General features: G+C 58.0%; 10 protein-coding genes across 10 annotated transcripts; 5 read left to right on the top strand and 5 right to left on the bottom strand.

The window, feature by feature from the left end:
* Window positions 1-246: 246 nt before the first annotated feature.
* D7B24_005742 (uncharacterized protein) lies at window positions 247-2,334 on the bottom strand (the record flags this gene model as incomplete). The annotated part of the gene is made up of 1 exon (XM_028639891.1): window positions 247-2,334. The coding sequence occupies one exon, from the start codon at window positions 2,332-2,334 to the stop codon at window positions 247-249; it is 2,088 nt and encodes a 695-aa protein (XP_028495818.1).
* Window positions 2,335-3,414: 1,080 nt separating this feature from the next.
* On the bottom strand, window positions 3,415-4,279 carry YPT35 (PX domain-containing protein ypt35; the record flags this gene model as incomplete). Its single annotated transcript, XM_028639890.1, has 3 exons — window positions 3,415-3,478; window positions 3,561-3,739; window positions 3,818-4,279. 3 exons carry the CDS (start codon window positions 4,277-4,279, stop codon window positions 3,415-3,417), a joined length of 705 nt encoding a protein of 234 aa, XP_028495817.1.
* Window positions 4,280-7,189: 2,910 nt separating this feature from the next.
* D7B24_005740 (uncharacterized protein) lies at window positions 7,190-7,935 on the top strand (the record flags this gene model as incomplete). Its single annotated transcript, XM_028639889.1, has 3 exons — window positions 7,190-7,298; window positions 7,358-7,446; window positions 7,501-7,935. 3 exons carry the CDS (start codon window positions 7,190-7,192, stop codon window positions 7,933-7,935), a joined length of 633 nt encoding a protein of 210 aa, XP_028495816.1.
* A 1,405-nt stretch (window positions 7,936-9,340) lies between these two features.
* D7B24_005739 (uncharacterized protein) lies at window positions 9,341-10,669 on the top strand (the record flags this gene model as incomplete). The annotated part of the gene is made up of 1 exon (XM_028639888.1): window positions 9,341-10,669. One exon carries the CDS (start codon window positions 9,341-9,343, stop codon window positions 10,667-10,669), a length of 1,329 nt encoding a protein of 442 aa, XP_028495815.1.
* Window positions 10,670-11,468: 799 nt separating this feature from the next.
* On the top strand, window positions 11,469-13,137 carry D7B24_005738 (uncharacterized protein; the record flags this gene model as incomplete). Its single annotated transcript, XM_028639887.1, has 4 exons — window positions 11,469-11,559; window positions 11,699-11,808; window positions 11,928-12,053; window positions 12,115-13,137. The coding sequence occupies 4 exons, from the start codon at window positions 11,469-11,471 to the stop codon at window positions 13,135-13,137; spliced, it is 1,350 nt and encodes a 449-aa protein (XP_028495814.1).
* A 643-nt stretch (window positions 13,138-13,780) lies between these two features.
* Window positions 13,781-14,635, bottom strand: D7B24_005737 (uncharacterized protein; the record flags this gene model as incomplete). Its single annotated transcript, XM_028639886.1, has 1 exon — window positions 13,781-14,635. The coding sequence occupies one exon, from the start codon at window positions 14,633-14,635 to the stop codon at window positions 13,781-13,783; it is 855 nt and encodes a 284-aa protein (XP_028495813.1).
* Window positions 14,636-15,117: 482 nt separating this feature from the next.
* D7B24_005736 (uncharacterized protein) lies at window positions 15,118-16,736 on the top strand (the record flags this gene model as incomplete). The annotated part of the gene is made up of 3 exons (XM_028639885.1): window positions 15,118-15,252; window positions 15,470-16,146; window positions 16,208-16,736. 3 exons carry the CDS (start codon window positions 15,118-15,120, stop codon window positions 16,734-16,736), a joined length of 1,341 nt encoding a protein of 446 aa, XP_028495812.1.
* A 395-nt stretch (window positions 16,737-17,131) lies between these two features.
* RPN2_1 (proteasome regulatory particle base subunit) lies at window positions 17,132-18,220 on the top strand (the record flags this gene model as incomplete). Its single annotated transcript, XM_028639884.1, has 4 exons — window positions 17,132-17,262; window positions 17,359-17,557; window positions 17,608-17,907; window positions 17,978-18,220. The coding sequence occupies 4 exons, from the start codon at window positions 17,132-17,134 to the stop codon at window positions 18,218-18,220; spliced, it is 873 nt and encodes a 290-aa protein (XP_028495811.1).
* A 388-nt stretch (window positions 18,221-18,608) lies between these two features.
* D7B24_005734 (uncharacterized protein) lies at window positions 18,609-19,091 on the bottom strand (the record flags this gene model as incomplete). Its single annotated transcript, XM_028639883.1, has 1 exon — window positions 18,609-19,091. One exon carries the CDS (start codon window positions 19,089-19,091, stop codon window positions 18,609-18,611), a length of 483 nt encoding a protein of 160 aa, XP_028495810.1.
* Window positions 19,092-19,770: 679 nt separating this feature from the next.
* Window positions 19,771-21,761, bottom strand: D7B24_005733 (uncharacterized protein; the record flags this gene model as incomplete). Its single annotated transcript, XM_028639882.1, has 2 exons — window positions 19,771-21,198; window positions 21,279-21,761. The coding sequence occupies 2 exons, from the start codon at window positions 21,759-21,761 to the stop codon at window positions 19,771-19,773; spliced, it is 1,911 nt and encodes a 636-aa protein (XP_028495809.1).
* Between the last annotated feature and the right edge of the window lie 86 nt (window positions 21,762-21,847).

Below are 21,847 nucleotides of genomic sequence, written 5' to 3'. Positions count from 1 at the left end.
CCGAGACATCATACATAGATAGACCTGCTGTATCAAGTAGTTACCTAACGTAAACGGAGTGCTCGATATAGACGAATGCTATGCCGTCCAGCGGGTAATATGCGAGGGTATAACAAAGCCAATCGCCCATCCCATGCTCATCCCAGTATCATGCTCAAGACGACATCATGCCCATGCCGGTATCATGCTCAAGACGACATCATGCCCATGCCGGTATCATGCTTCATAACCATGCCCTTCACACTCTCAAGCGGCCGCCGGGGTCCTCGCCGTCGTGCCACCCTGTGTCGAAACATCCCCCTCGTCCACCCTCTCCCCGGGACTTGGCTGCGCGTTATTGCCCGTCGATGCATCCTTGTCGTCGTCTTCATCCGTCGGCGCAATATGCAGCTTGCGCATGAGCTTCACCGCGGCCGAGTTCTCCTCCCTCTCCCGCTGCTCCCGCGCCGCCTCCGCCTCGAGGATCTCCCTCTCGCGCGCGGCGCTCTCGCTCTTGTCCCGCTCCTCCTCCTCCCGGCGCGCCACCGCCTCGGGCGCGACGAGCTTGTCCTTATTCAGGCTCATCTTCTGCATGACGTGCTTGCCCTTCTTGCGGGTGCGCACGTACGTCTCGAGCCCGACGAGGACGGCGTACGATTTGGAAATGGACACGTGCGACACGTCGACGCGCGACTCCCGCAGGCTGCGGATGAAGGCACGAAAGTTGGACGTCGGCGGCCGGTAGTGTCCGCTGAGCGGCGACAGCGACTTGATCTTGCCGTCCTTGACCTTGATGAGCCCCGCCGACGAGATGCGGCTGCCCTGGAGGAACGACGAGTGCTGGAACGCCCCCGAGCTCTTGATGCCCACGTACAGCCGAAAGTTGGTGTCGGCGACAAAGATCCACGTGTTCTTGCGGACAGACTTGCGGAGCATCTTGTTGAAGATGGTGCTCGCAGACACGTGCATCACCTTGCGATGCGGTTTCTCGTCGTCGACTTCGGGTGTCGCGTACTTGGCCGCGCGGTCCGCCTCGAGGGCCGACTCGATCGACGACTCGGATCGGCTGTCGTTCGCGTCCGCTTCAGGCTCCGGCGTCGGCGGCATGTCGCGCGCTGTCGACCACGCCGGGGTGGGGTCGTCCCGGGGCACGATGCCGCAGATGCTGTCGCGGTAGTCCTCGGTCGTGTTGATGCGCTCGCCATTCTTGGCCCAGCAAAGCGCGCCTTCCTCGTCAATGCTGACGAGATAGTGCTGCCGCTCCTCTCGCGACAGGTACCGCACCTGCTCGCGCTCCAAACGGTCCCTCGGGCAGGCAGCCATGTCGATAGTCTGGCCCTCGCCGTAGTCGAGCCAGTAAAAGAAGTTCTCGTTTGTGTCGTGTTTTTTCCACTCTTCGTGGTACGTTCGTAGGTTGCTGCCGTATCGGTGCTTGAGGTCGACCATCTCCAGGAAGTACTGCAGCCCCATCATCTGAGAGTCTTGCTTCCTCTTCGCCGTGGCCTCCTCGCGGCATTTGCGTTTCTCGGTCATCTCTCCATCAGCATCACTGGACGATGACAAGGACATGTGCGTCAGGGATTCCGCGTCGCAGTCAGCGTCATCCTGGCCTGCGCGGCGAGCAATCATGGCGGCCTTTTTCCAGTTCTCCCGCGCCGTGGCACCCCGGTGCACCTTGCCGTCGTCTTCCCTCGACAGCATGGTGGGCGCCTCGCCAGTCTCCGGCGCCATGGCTTCGCGCGCGCGCGGTTTGGTCGTCTCGCGAAACTGCGCCTCCTGGATCGCAGCCACCCACCGCGTCGAGGCCGCGAGTTCGAGGCCCTTGCTCTCTCGCCGCGAGCGGTACCCGCGGTAGCTGCGCTGGATGACCTTGGCAGCTCTCCTGGAACGGAAGGCCTCGATGCTTTTCCGCCTCGGCTGGCTGCGCAGGCTCGACTGCTCGCTCGTGGGGCGGGGCATGGTGTCTGGCGATGGGAGCGGCAAGACGGATTCACGTCGAACTTGACGGGCCCTCTTCCTCGTCTCTACTTCACGCCCGTGCTGCACTTGGGAGATTTTGTTGAACTCTTCGGTGGATGGCGGGATCAAGGAGTCCAGGTAGGCCTTGCGCGAACTGTAAGAGACAGCCGGTGGTCGATTTGTGGGGATGCTACTTGTTGTGTCGAGTTTCTTCGTCGCCGCCGTCAACGATGTTGTCTTGACTGGGACACACGAAGGGCTGGCGGGGGGCGTTGGGTTGCATGGCAGATAGGTTAAGGTCGGCGCACTGCGTGTTGGAGGGGCAGCTTTCTTGATCAGGGTCTCGGTCGGGCCTACCACGATGGGCGACGATAGTGTGGTGGAGGGATACGTCATTGCTAGATCAATCGTGGACTATTCTGGCAGGGGTCTGCGTCGCGTGCCAGACGGTACTTGCCAGGTGGTATTGGCTGTCGGCATCCAACTGCCGGCGGTGTCTTCGGACAGAAAGGGAAAGCCTAGAAGTGCAGCGTTGAACGAAGAGCCCCATGGCCAGACGGCCCAAATCTTTCGAGGAAGACGTGGATATAACAAGTAGTGCTCAGGGGCGGGTCGCCGGCCGAAATAAGCAGCAACGGGTCGGACAAGACTTTGACAAGACTTTCAATCGTCTTGGACACGGATCCGAGTCACTTACGAGAGGGGACAAGGATGATGCCGCGTCTTCCTAGGGCTGGGCAAAGCTGAAGGACGAAATGCGCCTGGCACTGACACCATCTCCAACAAGCGCCAAAGCGTAACACCTTAGACCAACAAGGTGAAGCAGAAGGCCGGATCCGTTCGGTCGAGGGAAACAACCCCTTTCTGTTATATCGTGCCTGGCGCTCGACCTGGTTTCTTTGTGGCAGTGTGAAGTGCCATGTAAGCGCACGAGCAAAGGATACACCGAGCCCTGCCACCCGGATGAGGTGGCCGAGGTGGGCTGAGTGAAGCTCCCACTCGTCGAGACCCCCCCTCCGAAAACGCCTGGCATTACGCGTCAACCTGCAGGGACGCCCGATGAGTTTTACCTGGCGCGACCCCACGGCAACATGACAGGCCAGCGATGGCCATCTTGTGCCCACCAAATTCGTCTTCCGCCCGGTCGCAACAAGCCACTCAAGACAAGTCATCTCGGGGTCGAGGAAGCCCCGGGCCGGTCCGAGAAGGGGAGCATCGGGGTTCCCTGCCCGTCCTTGCTGCATTCCACTGGTGTTGCTGTCCACTACGGTTCTCCACGTCACAGCGGCAGTATCTCTTGTCGTCAGACAAGTCGTCATGTCTGGGGGATTTGTTCAAGCTAAGCGCGCCAAGCTGGCCATCCAAAACATTATCATTATCGTATTGTGATAGCAGTGCTTCTTATGTTCAATCCGCTCCGGCAACCTGTGTCGGGTGAAACTGGAGATTATATGTACGCTATTCCAATGTGTTGTGTCACGAGAAAAGAAAATCCTTGAGCACCGGAGACCCAGAGAACTCGGGATTGAGCATAATACAGCTACGGCGGTTAGCCATCGTTTTCACGACATGTACTGCTAGTTGCGAGCGTCAGAGAGGGGGGGGGGCTGGGCTGAACATACTTGAGGAAGTATTGGAGGCCCTGCCGCCGCTTGTCGAGGAACTTGGGTCTGAACTTCGATATCACACTTTTCGGTGGGAGAGGCGGAACGGCAGCCTCAAAGTGTGGAAATGTCATCATCAGCTTCTCCCTCAGATCGTCGAATTCGGAGTAGCGCTTGCGGATGTTCATATAACTTCCCTGGAGAAGTGGGCAGTTCCAGTCAGTACACCATCACATGCCATCTGTCTGCTACAGAAAAAGGGAGGGACAACTGACCCGCAGCGTCTCGACTTTGATATTCCAAACCACAAAGGCACCGATGTTGGTCGCGCTGCCGTTGATCACAACGTGATCAACAATCTCGACGCTCTTCGCCCAACAAGCCTTATTGCGATGGTCGGGGTCGCTGACCTCGTGATCTTGCATGGTGATGGCGCCTGCCGGCAGGACCGACTCGGCCGACATGTTGGATATGGACCTTTGGTGGGAGTGGCTGTTCGTCCAATATGGGGGCGAAGTGATGGACGCCGGACTGGTAACGGCAGATGCCCACGTGTCCGAGTCGTCGTGCGCGGCGTCGTCATCGTCAGAGCTCGGCGGGCCATTGGCAGCCGTCCCGACGGCATTCGTGGGAGTCGTGAGCTTGGTGCCTGAGCCATTGCTGGCTCCGCCTACACCATCATCATGGCCAGTGCCGTTGCCAGTGCTGCGGGCCTCCAGGTCGGTGGCGGGGTCCATGAAACCATGCAGAATGGCAGTGTACCGAGCGTTGGAAGAAGCCTGAAGCGTGCGCCGTGGCTCTCGGATGCAATGTCAAAGGTTCGTCTGGGCGGAATCCGAGGAATCGGGAGAGCCTCGTTCTCAACCTGCGCTTCTCGGTACGCCGTGCGGCAGCTGTAATAATATTGTTGGGGTGTTCAGGCGCAGTCGTAGTCGTGCGGATCTGATGGTTGCAATCGGTGATGCGGGACTGGTCAATTGAGAAGGATGGGTGATGGCCTTGCTGCCCGGATCGCATGGAAGTGAAGCTTTCTGACGAGTGCTTCTGGAAGGGTTAGGCCTGATCCCGGTTCTGATCCCAGTCGTCACAGCAGGCAGCGTGGCTGGGTGATGTGATCGCAAATGCTCTGCAACCAATCCTGCGCGCTAGCTGCCTCTCCATTGCGTCCCGTCATGAGGAATGGTGGGGCACTATTACTATCAGCATCGCGGGGCAGCCCTCTGATGCTACACCACCTCAGGAAGCATGCCAGTCCCATCCATCAGGGAGGACATGCTCAGGTGGATCCGGTGACGGCGACCATTGTGTATCGGGACACTTCAGTGAAAGTTGATGTGCGAGTGACAAGGTTCTTTCTGGCGCCTTAGCACCAGTCTTTGCCCAGTGCTGGCAATTATCCATGGCATGGATGCCTCGAGTTTCTCCTCTATCCACGAAGAACGGCGATTTGCAACATTGAACCTCGACCTGAGGCAAGCATTCAGCTGCCCAGCCAGCTCTGCAGGCAACAGCTCATCGGCATGTCCATGGTCGAATGACTTCAGGGCTCGGGTCTTTGTCCGCACTCAGATGAGCCCAGGTTGGCGGCAAGAGGCGTCGCTACAGCTTGCCCGCAGTGGGCCACGATGAGGAGAGTGCGCGGAGAGCAACACAAGCTTGCGCACTAGCCATCGGAACAAACGAATGCCGCTAGAAACCACCAGTTTACTCAACATCAAGCTCGCACAGCCCCGTGGAAAGCTTGGAACTCTTCCGCACTCCGTAAATGGCCCTTGTCGTGGGGGAAAGGATGGAGGGGAAGCTTGAGGTGCTAGGCCGAACCAATCTTGGACATTGAAATTGAAACGGCGAAACGCAAGGTGCATATGCACGAGAAGAAAAAGGCAGTGAGTGATCAGCCCCCTGTCAAGTGTGCCCCCAGACTTTTTGTTGTTTACCTGCGGCTCGGTAAGATAGTGTCTCGTGGATGGATCCGCCCATTCTCCCTTCCCACTGAGAACTTCCCACTGAGAAGCTGCCACTGATATTGATGGCCGGGACTTGACCTCGTCATTGAGGTTGAAGGGGCGTCTTGGGTATAGGCTGGTGTTATTGATCCTGGCAGTCTGTTCAACGAGCCACAATGGCTACCGAGCAGGCTGAGGCGCCCCGGAGGACACGGTCAGTCGTCCGAAGGTCTGCCTCAGACTGCCTGTGCTGTGTGTGGTCTTTGCCTCCTCCAATGACCAACGCGGAAGTCCGTTATCGACGCTCTTCCGATCTCCCCGAATCGCCTTAGGCTTGCATCGCTAGCCGCGTTGACCGTTCTGCACCCAACCTCGTGAGGCAGCGGATACGAACAATCCACCACCCCATTCGAGGGCTCGTGTGCTGCGAAACGTCGAGCAGGAGGGGTTTGACGGCAATCTTTCTTTCGTGGCGAGATCGTCGAGGGGGCCACACAGGCAAACGATTGGAACGGGGCAGGCTCGTACAGATCGCGAGGCATGGGAAGTCCGGGCTGGCTGGGCTTGGCCTGGCTTGGCCTGGCCTGGCCAGCGTCGTGATGCCTGGCTCCGCCTGGCTTTTTCTTTGGGCGGGTGAGTCTTCCTCTCGCCTCCACCGTCAGATGTCAGAGGGTCATGCATGCTCGTGTTCATGCGGTAAAAAAGAATGCGACGCAAAATCTGGCCCGTGTCTTGAAGCCAAGACAGCGACTCGCCCCTCCCTCGCGCCATCACAGCAAACGGTCCGCCCACCGCCAGTCGAGCACCGGAGACATGCTGCGAGTCCCAATGGCACGACCGACGGAGCAACAGCAAGAGACAGGGACAGCGGATGAGTAGTGGAGAGGAGAAGGGCGTCAGGTCAGACACGCAGTCGCTCGGCCCACCAGATCTCAATCTTAGCACAGGCCTAGCTTATTTGCCCAGCAGCCAGATCCCCAGACATCCCCTGTCGCCTCGGGCCCTTGGTGGCCCCCTACCGAAGTTTGTGTGTCGAAGTGATTGGGGCCCGGCATGACAATAGCGGGCGACCCCTGTCGAAAAAAACGCCGAGTGGCTGGCTACGACACTGCTGCACCCAATGTCACCCGCTATTTGACGATATCGCCAGTCCGAGGTGACGAGGGGGACCCTGGCCCGTCCGCTCGACCACCATGGGGCAGTAGAAAAGCTCATCTCTCCCCCTTCCCGCGGCCTCTCGCCCTGGTCCAGCTCTTTCCTGACTTCACTCGCATCGTGCCAGCCAGCTCCTCACTTGTTGCGTTACGTTATCCTTCGTGCTCTCAACGGGTCCCATACCTGTTTGTCTCTCGCTACCGTCGTTTTTCAGTCTATCGCTTTATAATTCCCCCCTTGGAGCCGTCAACATCCATTGAGCCAGCCGACCCTTCTCGTTCACCTCCGATCATCTCGCCACTTTAAACCAGCTCTCAAACAGCACTCTTGCTTTCGTTGTAAGTTTTGTGTATTCATCTTGGCAAGAGACACACGCATGGCGTGTTGTGTGTCGTGCTCTGGTGGTAGTCCAGCTCTTTGGCCCTCGAGGAATGTCTTGATTCACGTTGGCTGACCGGGAAACCCAATTAGCAATAAAACAACACTTCGTGACGATCTGCTCAGCGGAAGCTTACCATCGCCACTCGCTCAAACACAATTGTCACCATGCCGTCCTTCAAGAGCACCTTCCTGGCCGTGGCCGCTGCTTTCGTCGCTACCGCGACTGCTCAGGACTACTGGGTCGAGCCTGACTCCATCCAGAAGCCCATCCGACGTATGCAAACCCGAATACAATCTATATGTACAGAGTGGCTTGACTAATGGATCGTGCAGTTTCGTGGTGCCGTGACCAGAGGAGCTCGTGCCCTATGATCTGCTCCCAGACGTCCGAGGGTGACCCTCTCGTCAACGACTGCAATGCTGTCAGTGTACTTGGAAGCCCACCCAGACATCCCTCTTACTAACGACGTTCATAGGACGCCCTGCAATACGGCTGCATCTGCAGTGACGGACAAAAGCCCAACATGACCGAGTACTCCCTAACGCTGCCCTACCACGTCTGCACGGCTTGGGGCCAGCAGTGCGTCGCTGACTGCGGCAACGGCAACAACGCATGCGCCAGCTCGTGCCGTGAAGACCACCCATGCGGTGCCACCGACCCCAGCCGCGTCAACGCTACGGAGTCCTCGGCTTCCCCCACGGCCTCCGCTACTGCGAGCCAGACATCCTCAGGCAGCACCATCTTCACCGGCCTCGCCGGCAACGACGACAACGACGACAGCGATGATAGCAGCAGCAGCAACTCGAACAACAACAACAACAACGACAGCGCCGCCTCTGCCCTCAGCCGGGGTCTTGGCCTGACGGTCGTCATTGGTGGCCTCGTTGGCGGGTTCGCCGTCCTGCTGTAAGCGGCGCTCTGACAGTACATTGGTGAGATGGGGGTCTAGCATGGTATGGTGGTGTGTGTTGAGCATTGCATGGTTTATCTCGATTTGGGTCGGCGTTTACAGGGAGCGCGCAGCACGTGGTGAAGGCATGGCTAGACGTCCCAGGCCTTCCCAACTTAATGTCTACACTTCTTGTCGTTTCTTGGTCTCGCGAGTGCGCATTCGCAAGATGGCCGTGTCGGAACGGCACCAGTATATCATATGACACTACGTGAACCCTCGATTGCTATTATGTTTACATCCTCCGGCTCGGCCACCACTGTGTGTTAGACGAACGATATAATCCACCGTGGTGTCTTAAGTCTGGTGAGGGAGCTGCAGCCTTCTTGCTTCTACTGTCCACTCCGTTCAAGGAGGATTTCACTCGATGCAACCAAGCGCCTGGATGTTTACAGAGAATATTACGACGGAGTTCACGTTGTCCACGAAATAAAGTGCAAGATTGAGACACGTCCCGAATGCCACCAAACCCTGTCGACCAGGTTAGAAGAGGCCTCTATCTGCTGTTACACATTCATTCTCCCCTCTGGCATGGCTGAACAGCTGTAGGCCCGAGCTCTTAGTTACTTGACAGAGAGAGTGGCTATTTCCGTACTCCCATGGTGTACTGATGGTCTAAACCGTGAGAATGCTAACGAACTCATCTCATGCTCGGCCAGCAAGGTGTTAAGGTGTCAAGGTGAGTGGACGTTTAATTGTGCCTCCCGTATATCAATTTGAAGACGCCACCGGTCGAACAGTCGCTTGAAGAGCTATAATTGACACACTGATTCATTCGTTTTTGTGAGTTGATATATTTCAACCCTCTTGCGTCTCTTCAGCTAATAGACTCTTCTTTCCTCCGACACCTACCGACTACGCGAATAGTTCCTCGCCCATCATCACACACCTAGGCGCACCTCGAAGTGCGTCGACAAGCTGCCGCCACCGAGGCCCTGGTGATACCTATTGTCAAGTCTACCATATCAGCCCCAGAAGCCAGACTCCTACGACACTTCGCTCATCACGCCTAGGAAGCGGTTTTCTTGCGTCATTAGCCAGCTCTACTAGACAAGCCTACATATTCCATACCGCGTGGTGGAACGCTGGGCTAATCATGTTCTCGGCGGCAGGGTCTTGGGCTAAGCTACCACCTGAGATACGGAACCAGATACTCAAAGACATCATCTGCAGCGGTATCAAGCTGGCTCATGCGGCCAGCGTCTCGAGAGAATGGCATTCGGTCATAGAGCCGCACAATTTCGCCAGGATCAATCTGACGCCAACACGAATTTCCAATTCTGGATCCATTCTTAGTCGAAAAGGGAGCCTCATCCGCTACATATGGTTTCGCTTAGAGCTTCAGCGATATGACTGTACCATATGTATGGCTGAAGATGATACCACCTGGGGAATGAACGACATCGACAGCGCGTTCGTCACCCAGTCTTTCCAGGATCTCTTTTCAACTCTTAGTCCGTGGAAACTTGACGGCGACTTGGTCCTTGACATCAGCATTTATTCGCCAAGCGACTCTGATCACTGGTTCAAGTACCTCGAGTTCGGACCCGACATGCCTCCCGGCCGGTCTTCTCCTCCGTTTCGACAAAGTGAGGTGTCGACGCAGTCCTTAACCGACCTATATGACGACCCGGCCCACGGCTGGCGTGCCGGTCGCCGAGAAACAGCCCTGGCATCTCGGGTAATACACAGAGTTTTCGACGAGATCGAGTGTCCGCTGCCATGTGAAGACGAGGAGCTGGAGAAGAAATGGTGGCAACGACTGCCCCTAGTTCCTGCCATCACCGGCGAATATCTTCGGCAGCAGACGCGGCGTCGATGGAAGCCAACTGATCTCGCACAAATGTTCGCGCGGTTTCCCAACCTGGAGGAACTGTGGTATGAGCCTTGGAAAGACGAGCCCCTCATGCAGCATTTTACAGATAAATGTGAGTATGCAGCCATCAGTCTCACACTACCTAGTGATTTCCCCGTTAATGATTATAACCTTCCCGTAGATCACGAGATACTGTTCGATTCGCTCCACAAAGGTCTGCGGACGATGATTTTGTTTGAAAATTTCAATCAGGACTACGACACTCCCAAGTCCTGGGACTTGGGAGCCGTCAGAACCCGGAAAGAAAACACGGCTTTGGCACGAAAGCTTGCAAGGACCAGTACAGATCTTGAGGTGCTGTCTGCTTCATACATAGTCGATGCTCGGCATTTCTTCTATGCTCGGCGAGAATCTTGTATATGGCCGAACCTGACATCGTTGGCGCTGACTTCGAGCCTGTTGGGCCCCGATGCAAGTAGTGCCGACATTGACGGTATACTTTTGAATGCTGCTGCTGCCGCCTTGAAGATGCCCAAGATCCAAACCATAGAGATCTGGAACGGCAAAGAAGGCTTGGCGATGCTCTTCCGCTACCGAACAGCTCGAGATGGGCAATCGGTTACTGTCACGCTGAGAGGAACTTCCGAAGTGATCCTTGGGCCCCCCGTTGCTCAAGCTTGGGAGGCAGTTGCGTTGCGGCATCGCCACGGCAGGCTGGAGATTGAGAGCGACTCGATAGATGGAAGAATCATCAAATCCCATGGTGATGCTCTCTGCCATCTCAAGCTCTCAATGCAGGTCATCAGACCAGTCTCGCTTCGACAGATCGTCAAAGAAGACCAGCTTAGGACAGGGCCTTCCGACATGAACATCTGGTGATGGGCATGGCGGCAGAAGCCAATGAAGGTAGGCGATAGTAGCGTAATGCACTCATGTCAGGTTCACTGTGGTTCTTGCTTCTTTCGGCTCCTGTGATGGTATCGAAAGCCCTCGCCGACATTGACGCTGGGCAGGGGACTGTAGAAGCCAGAGCATCCGATCCTGCCTGTGATGTTGTGGGTTGAGAGTCACATGCCGGTTCTCCCGATTCGAATGCACCAACATGACATCTGCGGCAGAGACTTTGACTCTACATTCATATGGCGTCTCTTGACCCCACGTTGTCATGTCACAGTGGAAGCGTGACCTTGATGGTGCCCTGTGGCAGATTTTGTGCATGCGTGATTGGGTTATGCACCCCCAGCAGTCACAAGCGAATGGCCATTGCCCAGGTTCGGCTCAGGCCACCTAAAAGGCTGCGGGGCCCAAGAAAGGCTACAGCACGCAAGGTACCCACAGTCGAAATCAAGCCCGTTTTTCTGGCGGGCTCTACAGTACCTCGCCCTGCTCACGTCCAGGGTTCAGTCGGCGTCCGCTCGCTAGGTGCTTTTGGGTACCTTAGCAGGCAGGTAGGCAATTTGTACCATGCATTATTACTTCATCCACCAGACCTCCCAATCGCTTGACCACCTTTTGCTCAACCCCCTATTACCTCGATTCTCCCTGCAATGCCTTGCTGTTAGGATTCCCTGCTTCTCGTACTGGCAGCCCGCGTCGTCTTTCTGGGACCATATCCCTTCTCTTCCTTCTTCCTTTCATTGTTCCCTCCAATCCATCTTCACCCCAAAGACCTTTGAAGATGGGGTCTCTCATTAGTGACAAGAGTAAGCACACACCCACCCACTCCGCGAAAGTACCTCGCGCTGTACCAAGTTTAGGTGCAGCGCAAAGTACAGTTCAAGCGCCGAAAAAATGTCGAGACGGCCCCACGACTCGACTCGGGACTTGTTCAACGAGACGATCACCACCACCACCACCACCACCAGTGCTGCACCCTTGAGAGGTACGCTAACGCCCATGTCCTTGCAGAGCAGGCCATCGCCGAGTGCATCTCCGACGATGCCCTCATCCACCTCAAGTCGTACAAGTACTCCGCAGTCGACAAGTCGCCGATATCCAAATATGTCCTCCGCCCCTACGTATGTTGCCCCGCGCTGAGCTCCAAGACAGCCTCGCCCAAGGCTACGCAGTGGCTTGCCTGCCATTCCTGTCCAATTACAATTCTCGAACCAGAGCTAATTCTCGAGTCTTTTTGCAGTGGGAAGCTTCCGTCAAGTTGCTGCCGCTATGGCTGGCTCCGAACATGGTGACATTGATCGGCTTCGCCTTCATCCTGGCCAACATCCTCCTACTCGTCATTGTTATGCCCGATCTCGAGGGACCCGTACGTTGCGACCTTGCCGTGACGGACACATGGGACAGCAGCTGACAGGGACGATGCACAGGGACCGTCATGGCTATATTTTAGTTTCGCACTCGGCCTGTTCATGTACCAGACCATGGACAATCTCGACGGAAAGCAAGCTCGACGAACTGGCACCTCGAGCGGTCTCGGCGAGCTCTTCGACCACGGCATCGACTCGCTTAACTGCACTCTCGCCAGTCTTCTGGAGACTGCTGCCATGGGCCTGGGCACCTCCAAATCCGGCGTCTTTACTGCGCTCTGCCCGTGCCTGCCCATGTTCTTTTCGACCTGGGAGACCTACCACACCCACACGCTCTACCTCGGCACCATTAACGGCCCCACGGAGGGCATCCTGATCGCCTGCGCCATCATGGCCACCTCCGGCATCTGCGGTCCTGGCATCTGGACCCAGCCCATCATCGACATACTTGGCGAGAAGCACTTCTTCGGCCTCATGCCGCTGATCCACCACTACTCGATTCGGGACATCTGGATTGGCATGATCATCACCTCGCTGCTCGCCACCCATATCCCTTTCTGCATCTACAACGTCGTTCGCGCGCGTCAGCAGAAGAACCTCCCGATCGCGCCCGTCTTCCTCGAATGGACTCCCATGCTCGTTTTCACCGCTGCTATCGGCGCTTGGGTGTACTCCCCATACTCGACCCTCATGCGGGAGAACCACCTCGTGCTCTTCTGCTTCACCATGGCCTTTGTCTTTGGACGCATGACCACCAAGATGATTCTCGCCCATCTGACACGCCAGCCCTTCCCGTTCTGGACCGTCATGCTCTGGCCCCTCGTTGGCGGTGCCTTCATCGGGAACTTGCCCCGCTTCGGCGTCGCTGCCGTCACGGCCAAGGCTGAGCTCGTCTACCTCTGGGCCTACTTCTTCTTCGCCCTCGTCGTGTACTCTCGCTGGGCCTACCTCGTTGTCACGAGCATCTGCAACTTCCTCGGCATCAATGCTCTCACGATCCCCAGGGAAAAGCAAATCGCCAACGAGCAGGCCTTTGCCGCGCAGGCTGCCCTCAACGACATGAACGGCAAGCGCCACGACTAGTGCCTTCGCACACAGACACAGAATGATAGAGAGAGCGGACTCGGCAAAGTTCCCGTCCGACACCAAAGGGTTTCAACACCGCCAAAGCCCGAGGAGGACTACGGGCGCTGCAACGGCAGGGCGGCCTGGGTGGCGTCTTGAGACGTGCATCGATAGGCAGGAGACACCATGAAGAAAAAAGTCGGGATGAGGAGGAGGAGTTGGTGGGGGACATGTTTTCTCACGGCATCAGCGGTTTTCTGGGCGTTGGCAGGAGCGGGGCTTTGGCTTTGGCTTGGCTTGAACCATCTTCAACATGGGCGCGAGCGCAGCATGGCATTTTTCACACGTCGTTTTGTACAGGCGCTTTCTCGGGTCGAGGGCTGGCGCAGGCTGGAAGCTCACCATCTCGAGCTCGCATGCTTTTGATGTTTGTTTGGTCGCCCCGCATAACGACTACTATATTATTAATGATATGTTATCTCAGCCGCTGGCTGATGAATTTGACGCAACGCATGGCAGACTGTTCATGTTTGGCTAGGCACAGCTTGTTTTAGTTTTGATGATCCAGCACGCCACCGCCAGGTAGAGTGAGATACGCCGCAGAATTAAGATACTATGGACTATGTAACAATCTGGTGTTCGGTCTTTCGTCGGCAGGTCTTTACATGACAAAATCAGTGGAAGCAGAAACGTCCTGCCATTCATCCAACAGCGCAACAGTGTCCTTGCACTTTTGCCTCACAGTCGCCAGGCAGTCCGTCCCCAGCACCAGCCGCAGCGGGATGGCCCGACCCTCAGCCACACCCGACCTCGTCAGCACGTCGACAATGACCTCTGCGGCCTTGACGGGGTCGCCGGCCTGGTTGTCGTTTGCGCGGTCCAAGTCGGCCATCTTCTCGGCTGCGGGTCCGTCCTGGTAGGCCCCGAGCCGCTCCTCGGCGTGCAGGCGGGCGCCGGCGTTCAGGAATCCCGTGCGGAAGTAGCCCGGCTCGACGACACACACGTCGACGCCAAAGGGACCCAGCTCCTGCGCCAGGCCCTCCGAGAGGCCCGAGACGGCCCACTTGGTGGCGCAATAATGGGCGCAGGCGGCGCTGCCGGCCCAGGAGCCGAGGGAGCCAAAGTTGGCGACGACGCCGGCGCCCTGGGCGCGCAGGTAGGGGGCCGCGGCGCGGGTGACCTTGTGCGTGCCGAGGACGTTGGTGGCGTACATGGCGGCGACCTCGTCGGCGGTGCACTCCTCGACGGCGCCATCGAGGACGTAGCCGGCCGAGTTGATGACGTGCGTGAGCTGGCCGTGGAGGCCGTGGGCTTCGGCCAGGGCGGCGCGGATGGTGGATTCGGGCGCCGTCACGTCGAGGGGAATGACGGTCGCGCCGAGGTCCGCCAGACGGGCGAGCTTGGTGGTGTTGCGGGCCGTGGCGATAACCTTGTGGGAACGGGCGAGGGCTACCTTGGCGATCTCGAAGCCGAAGCCAGAGCTGGCGCCGGTGATAAACCAGACGGGGGTGTCCATGGTGATATGAAGTTGGGGAGTGGTGTTCGGTGTGTAGGTGCGTAGGACAGCTATAGGGGACACTTTTTTTGCTGGATATCTTGATGGGCCAGTAGGAGATGTGAAAGTCGAGATGTCTTCTGTTTGACCTGTCTCTTTTCATCAGTCGCTCTGTTTCTTCTTATACTTTGTCGACTCCTTCACATCGCACAGCGTCTCGGGACAGAGACTCATGTTGACGCAGGGAGGCAGGCTGGCAGGCATGCCTGGATGACAAGCAGTTGGCCGGCGCTATCTGCAAACCCCGGGATCAGTGTCACGAAGACATCACTCATGTTCACCAGAGGCTATCTCCAGACCGAGCCAGATCGTGCCGTGGTCGTAAGCAACATGGTTGTTGGAGGGGAGCCATCGCATAGTATTGGCGACGCTGACACATTGCATAGCGGGGTATCGGCCATTCGGCGATAGAAAAGACTGGCTTGGCTTGCAGGACGCTCTGAATGATGGTGCACAGCATTGCTTGCCAGAAGGGCTGCGAGGGAGCCAAAGACCTATCACCGATGGATCAGGTTGGAGGTCGAGGTTGCATGGTGCCACCGGATTTACGCGGTGGTCACAGCTTCCCTCCGAGCAAGGTGAGCAAGGTGAGCAGTGTGGAGAAGAGGAGGGGTATTGTGGCTCGATCAGACTTGGCATCCATCACTGGCCCGCTGCTCGGACGCCAAACCTCCGCCGAGGGCCAATTGAATGAAACAATGCCATGCCCGATCGCTGCCACCTGGTCCTCCCTTGAACCACAGCTGTCCTCACCCCAGATCTTTCGCGCAGTTGCTGGCCACTGGCGAAACGCAGCATGATCCCGGAATCACCATCTCTTCCGCTATCATGGGCTTCTTCACCGAGAGGCGACTGTCCGTCCGGGTAGGGTGCATTCTTCTGGCCCTCGCCGCCCTGCTGAGCCCCACACATGCTTATACCGAGCTGCCTGATGATGCCCTGCGCGGCATCCCTTCTGGTGGCGACGGCTTCGACATCAAGTCGGGATCACTCCTGGCGCCCATTCTGATCCCGCGCGTCCCGGGCACGCCTGGGTCCTTCAAAGCACAGGAGCACTTTGTCAGCTTCTTCAAAACCAAACTGCCCGAATGGCGCATCGAGTGGCACAACTCGACGGCGAAGACGCCTGCAACAGGCGACAAGGACATTCCCTTTACCAACCTCATCTTCGTGCGCGATCCGCCCTGGGCCAAAGTTGGCGACGTCGGCCGGTTGACGCTCGTGGCCCACTACGACAGTCTGTACAAGCCCGACGGGTTTATCGGCGCCATCGACAGCGCGGCGCCGTGCGCCATGCTGATGCAGACAGCCCTCGGCATCGAGGAGGCCCTTGCGAAGAAGTGGAAGGCCATGCAGGATTCTGGCGATGCCGGCATGGGATTGGAGGAGGAGGTCGGCGTGCAGATCCTCCTCCTCGACGGAGAAGAGGCCTGGGTGCGATGGACCGCTGAAGACTCCCTGTATGGTTCGAGGTAAGGCATCTTTTCTTGCATCACAGGTTCCGATGGACCTCGCCGGCATGAGGCTGACCAGATGCAGAGCGCTGGCTGAGTCGTGGGAGACGGAGGTCCACCCCGCCATGTCGACGTACAAGAGCCCGATCAACTCGATCAGCCTCTTCCTGCTGCTTGACCTGCTCGGTGCCAAGAACCCTCGCATCCCCTCGTACTTTCCGACAACCCATTGGGCGTACCAGAACATGGCCAAAATCGAGGGCCGCATGAGGAAGCTTGGGATCATCGAGTCTACAAAGTCCCAGCCCTTCCTGCCTGAGTTGCACAAAGAACACAGTCAATTCCGTCGTGGCTTTGTCGAGGATGACCACGTTCCGTTCATGGCGCGCGGTGTCGAGATCCTGCACATGATCCCTACGCCCTTCCCGCCCCAGTGGCACAAGATGGAGGATGACGGCGAGCACCTAGATATCCCCACAGTGCGTGACTGGACGAGGATCGTCACGGCGTTCACTGCCGAGTGGTTGGATATTGCAGAGTATCTCCCGAAGAAGACGGAGAAACAGCTCAAGCGCGAGACGACTGAGACAGCCAAGACGGAATTGTGACAATGACAGACGGGTCGATAGCCCATTTGTCATGCGCACGACGGGCGCTGTACATATGGCATAACTATTCATACAATGCACAAAGACGCGATAAGATCTGCTTCTCATGCTTCTTTACCGCATCTGACACGGCTGTGCGGACATGGCAAGCTGCGATACATGAGAGTCTTTCTCTTGCTTTTCCCTAAGCTCACTTCTACATGCCTTCTCCGAAACTGTGCGAGAGCCGTGTTCGAATGAAAATGCACTGTAATGACGACCCATCAATTGCCGGCCCGTGCACCAGCTGCAGGGGCCCAGTTGGATAACGAAAGCTGTCCAGTGTCAACGTAGCCTCCCCCTCGTGAAGTGAAGCAGCTCTCCAGCGAGCGTCAACCACATTGAAATCAGCAACCATGCGCTTCCTTCACTCGCTCACCCCCGCACTTGCGCTCCTGTGCGCCGGTGCCGCCCAAGCAGCTTCTTCCTGGGGATTCGACGACGCGACAGTTTCCATTCTTCGCAAGCCGGAGGCTGTTAAGGAGACGTAAGTGCCTATTCCGAAGAGGAGAGAGCTCGGAGCTCGAGGGGGACGAAGGAGACGGCGGTGCCATTGAGCCGCGCTAATTTGCTGGCCGTACAGACTGAGCTCCAAGGGTCTCCTGAAGACGCCCATCACTCTCGGTGCGAAAGAATCCATCAAGATCGCCTTGACGACCAAGGACAACGGCAAGGCCAAGCGCCCGCACCAGGCCTTCCTGATCCTCCGTGACACCGCCACCGGACTTGAGGCCCCTTTCCCTCTGAATGTCAAGGAGAATGGCAAGGGTACCGTCGAGATTGTGCGTTGAGAAAAGCTGCTCACCTCGTCCAGCCGCGCGTTTACTGACAGGAGCTGCAGGCCCAGAAGGACCTCCCCATCCAGCACAGCATCACCCCCGAGCACCTGGGTGCGTACATCGTCATCGGGTCTTTCGGTTCCTCCGCCGCCATCGAGTCGCCGCTCTTCAACCTCAAGATTGACCGCAACCCCGACGACCTGCGTCCTCTCTCCTACGAGGCACCCCTTCGCTACGGCAAGCTCAACGAACAGACCCACCACTACCGCAAGCACGACACGAGCCCCAACATTCTCCTGAGTCTGATCGGCCTCGGCCTCGTCGTGGCCACCTACCCCGCGCTCCTCGCCGCTGTGAGTTGTACCATACCATGACAAGCGCCGCTGGGGGGGTTTAGAATGCCGTGCTGACCATCCTTGACAGTGGGGCTACTTTGGTGCCAACCTCAACCATGCCCAGCAGGCCCTGAGCAAGGCGCCCGTCGCCCACGCGACCTTCTTTGGCTCCATCATCGCCATGGAGGGCGTCTTTGTGGCCTACCACGTTGGCTGGAAGCTGCTCCACATCCTGCCCATCGTCGGCGTCGTGGGTACCGTCACCTTCCTGTCGGGCGTCAAGGCTCTGAGCGAGGTGCAGGGCCGACGTCTTGCCGGCCTCAGGCAATGAGCTCGCCCCGTCGCAAACGTGGCGAAACGATTCACAGCTACGGCATGCGATTTCGTCGCACGACAGCGGCCCTCGGTCTTGTCGCGAGAGGCCATTGCTCGTGAGAGGCCATTTCGGAGGGCATCAAGTGTCTTTCAGGGCCGTGATGGGCGTCTGATCACTGGAGGCGGGGGAAATGAAAAGTCATTTTGATTTTTGTACAATACGGTTCTCATGAACTAGACGGGATGGCTAGAGAGACGATCCAGGACCAATGGAAAATTTAAAAATAAAAGAAACGAACATGACCTTGAACGCTCGGTATCTGACGAAGATGCGAACTCGTGAAACAAAGGAGAACCAACACAACGCCTCCCCAATCCTGTCCCCCCCCCCCACCGCAATCACATCACAGACGAACCTCGTTCTTCTCATCCAACGCCCCGTGGGGATCTTCTTGCTCATAAGGCGGCGGCACATCCCCGTCCGTCAACCCGCGCTCCTGGCCCTCGGCGCCCTGCCGCCTCGGCGCGCTCACGCGGCGCACGCCGTACGACTGCCCCGCCATGGTGGGATACCCGCCGACCGACACGGTGGGCTGCACGACGACGCCGGCCGGGTAGCAGCAGTGGGATCTCCGGGCGTCGCGCCTGGCGGCGCGGCGCGCGCACCGCCTGTCCTTGCGCTCCTGCTTGCGCTCGTAGCGGGTCGCGAGCGAGGGGACGACGGCGCAGATGGAGCAGTCGCGTGGGCACGGGGTGCTGTGGGCGCTGCCTTGCTGGTGGTGTGCGGTCGCCTGGTCCTCCGGCGTGGCCGTGGCGGCGGAGCAAGACTTGCTCTTGGAGCTGTGGACGAGGGTTGACACGAGACTGGCGACGAGACCGACGACCATTTTGGAGAACGTGGGTGGTTGAAAGAACTGGAAAGTGGTTGTCTTGATTGATACGATTAAACGTGAGTTTCGCAGATTGCAGATGGCACTGGTGGAAGTGGAGGACAGGAGTGTTGATCAATGTGAATGCGATTCTGATGATGCGAAAGTGGTCTACATAGTGAGCGATCTTCTACTCTACTTATAACAATAGCCCCCTCGTGTCTACCGTTGGTATCTCTCGTCTATGATGCTGCGCCTTCATGACAGCCATGCCGTGTGCGCTATCTTGCGACCCCTCGCCTCCTACTCCTAGGCACATGTCCTAAAAGGGAAGACGATTCGAGTCTCCAAAAAGGCACATGATTCGAAGCTGCGCACACGCTTCTCTCGGCCCAACGCTTGCCGGCGCTTGAGAGACGAAAGGTGTGGACGCCCTCCTCAAGTCACGCCGATCGCCTTGGGGGGAGAGCTTTGCGTGGGCGCCCGGCTTCTCGGTGCCGAGAGAGGTGAGAGCCCCAGTGCGCACGCTAGGCTGGCTGGTCATCGCTTTCGCACGCCTGGCCAATGGGTGAATGGGTTGACGGCGGCAGTGCTGACCATCAGCTTGTATGGCGTTGCGATGCCCTCTTATTTTTCTTGGGTGCCTAGTCTATCGGATGTGCCCTGATTGTTGATGCCCTTTTCTGGAGAAAGCCGTTCAGCTCTCTGGGTGCAGGTCGTGGTCGCAGGCCACCAGCTCCCACCAAGCTCGCATCAACGCCATGCCGCCATTCTGCGTCTCGGCTGTGCGGCCTCTGCCCCTGTCGTTCGGGTCGCGCGTAGTTGACGTCTTGTGTCGTTTGCCGAGTTCCTGTCGCGTGTCAAGGGGCGAGTCATCTGTTGACACCATCACCATCTGATCTGGCTGCACGGGGGCCGTCATGCTCGAACCCTTGCCTGGCGTCCTGCGAGCCTCTCCGTTCGGTGCCCAAATTTCGTCGGGGTTGCCCTTGGCCCAGAGAGGTTCGTGCGGGATACCGTGGTTGCGGTAGTCTGTTGCGTTGGGCTCGTCGTGAGGAACCCCATCTGTCTCCACCGTCAGTGAGACGTTATTGAAGAGACCGGCTCCCCACCATGCGCCGAATCGTCCCTCGTCGTCCCTTGCCAAGAGAGCTGCTCGGGCGTTGTGAGCCACCCAGCCCGAATAGCTCCGGCATGCCGTTCTATGGGCGGTCGTGATCCTATCGTGGGCCTCATAGTCAATTTTCGTGTCCTGTCCCGGCTCCGGTGGCTGGATGTCTTCGCAGAAGGTCACAAAATGATGAAAGAAGATGCCCTTGAACGTCTGTCCGTCCTGCGAACAGGTGCCGCTGGCATCGCATCCATCTTCGAGCACGCCACCTCTGCCGAGACCTCTCCAGGGAGGCAGGCGTCCGTAGGGAAGCTTGCGAAGGTCATCGACGGGTTTGTCATGGCGGAGATCCCAGCCCGACGCCTTGACGACGGACTGGATGAGCCTGTGACCGTCCTCGAGGTACGAGGGGCTGCCGGTGGCGGTCCAGAGCCCTCGCTGACCGGTGAGCAGGATGCCCTGGTTGTACGTGAACACCATCTCGCTGCGCGCGTCACACTTCTTGTCGCCCTGCGGCCTCGAGATGTGGAAGCCGTCGACGAAGAGGCCGTCCTCGTTCCGCATATTGACGTTGACCAGCCACTTGTAGCCCTCGATGGCGGCGGCCAGATACTTGGGCTCGCGCGTGGCGCCGAGCTGGAACCGCCCGTTGATCCACGGCGCCGTGTTGTTGTCGCCCGGAAACCAGAGATACATGGACACGGACGCGGCGATCCAGAGCTCGTTCGTCACGGCATTCTTGTACGGCGCCAGCCGAGGGTCCCATACCATGCCCCCGCCACAGAGGCTGTCGTCCCACCCGCGCGCGGCCGAGTCCCAGAAGATCCTCGCCCGGTGCGCAAAAGCCGGGACCCAGAAGTGGCCGTACCACGGGCTCTTCCGCAGAGCGTCCCCCAGGTCTTCGTTGACGATGCTGCTGGGGTCTCTGGGAGGGTAGTGCAGGGTGGAGTGTACGTGGACAAATTTGATGGCGTCGACCCAGCCGAGGACAACCCAGAGAATGTCGTCGTAGGCCTGATGATACGTCAGCGGTGCTTTCTTGAGACTTGCGGGCGCCCACAAATGAAAATGAAAAGAAGGCGGAAAAAAAATACCTGATGGCGGATGGCGACATCATCCTGGCCGAAATAGGACGCCACGAGTTGCGTGAAATACGAGTCGACGAGGTTCCTCTCCGCCCCCTTGTCGTCCTTGCGAAGAAAGTCAATGGCCGAGAAGGCCCGTGACAGGGTCGTCAGCATGCCTGACAGCATGGTCTCCATGACGGCCACGGTCCAGTCGATGGCTTCCGGCCAGGTCCCCTGGGCCGGCATGAAGAATTCGCTCTGCATGACGGTGAGGGCCTCAAAGGCATGTTCCAGGGCCTCGGTATCGATCTCAGAGCCATTGGCGGACTGCAGAAGTGGTAGCGGGTAGTCGATGAACGACACCGTCCGGCTTGGGTCGCAATCCCGGGGCGCTTTCGTGGCGTTGATGAATACTGGGCAGTATATCTCGTGCTTGGGGATTGTCGCTTTGGCCAAGACGTTCGCTGCGACACTGGATAGCGCGAGCACAGCGAGGTGCAAGCGCGCCATGGCGAGGCGACCGTACACCAGCTATGACAGCCCCGTGAAGGATGTCAGTGTCCGAGGTGCAGTCTGAGGTGGAAAGTGTGGCGAGA

The sequence above is a fragment of the Verticillium nonalfalfae genome (genome assembly GCF_003724135.2).
Source record: "Verticillium nonalfalfae strain VnAa140/NRRL 66861 chromosome Unknown scaffold_37, whole genome shotgun sequence".
NCBI lineage: Eukaryota > Fungi > Ascomycota > Sordariomycetes > Glomerellales > Plectosphaerellaceae > Verticillium > Verticillium nonalfalfae.
The sequence above is the reverse complement of the archived record's forward strand: the minus strand, read 5'-3'. Positions and strand labels throughout refer to the sequence as shown.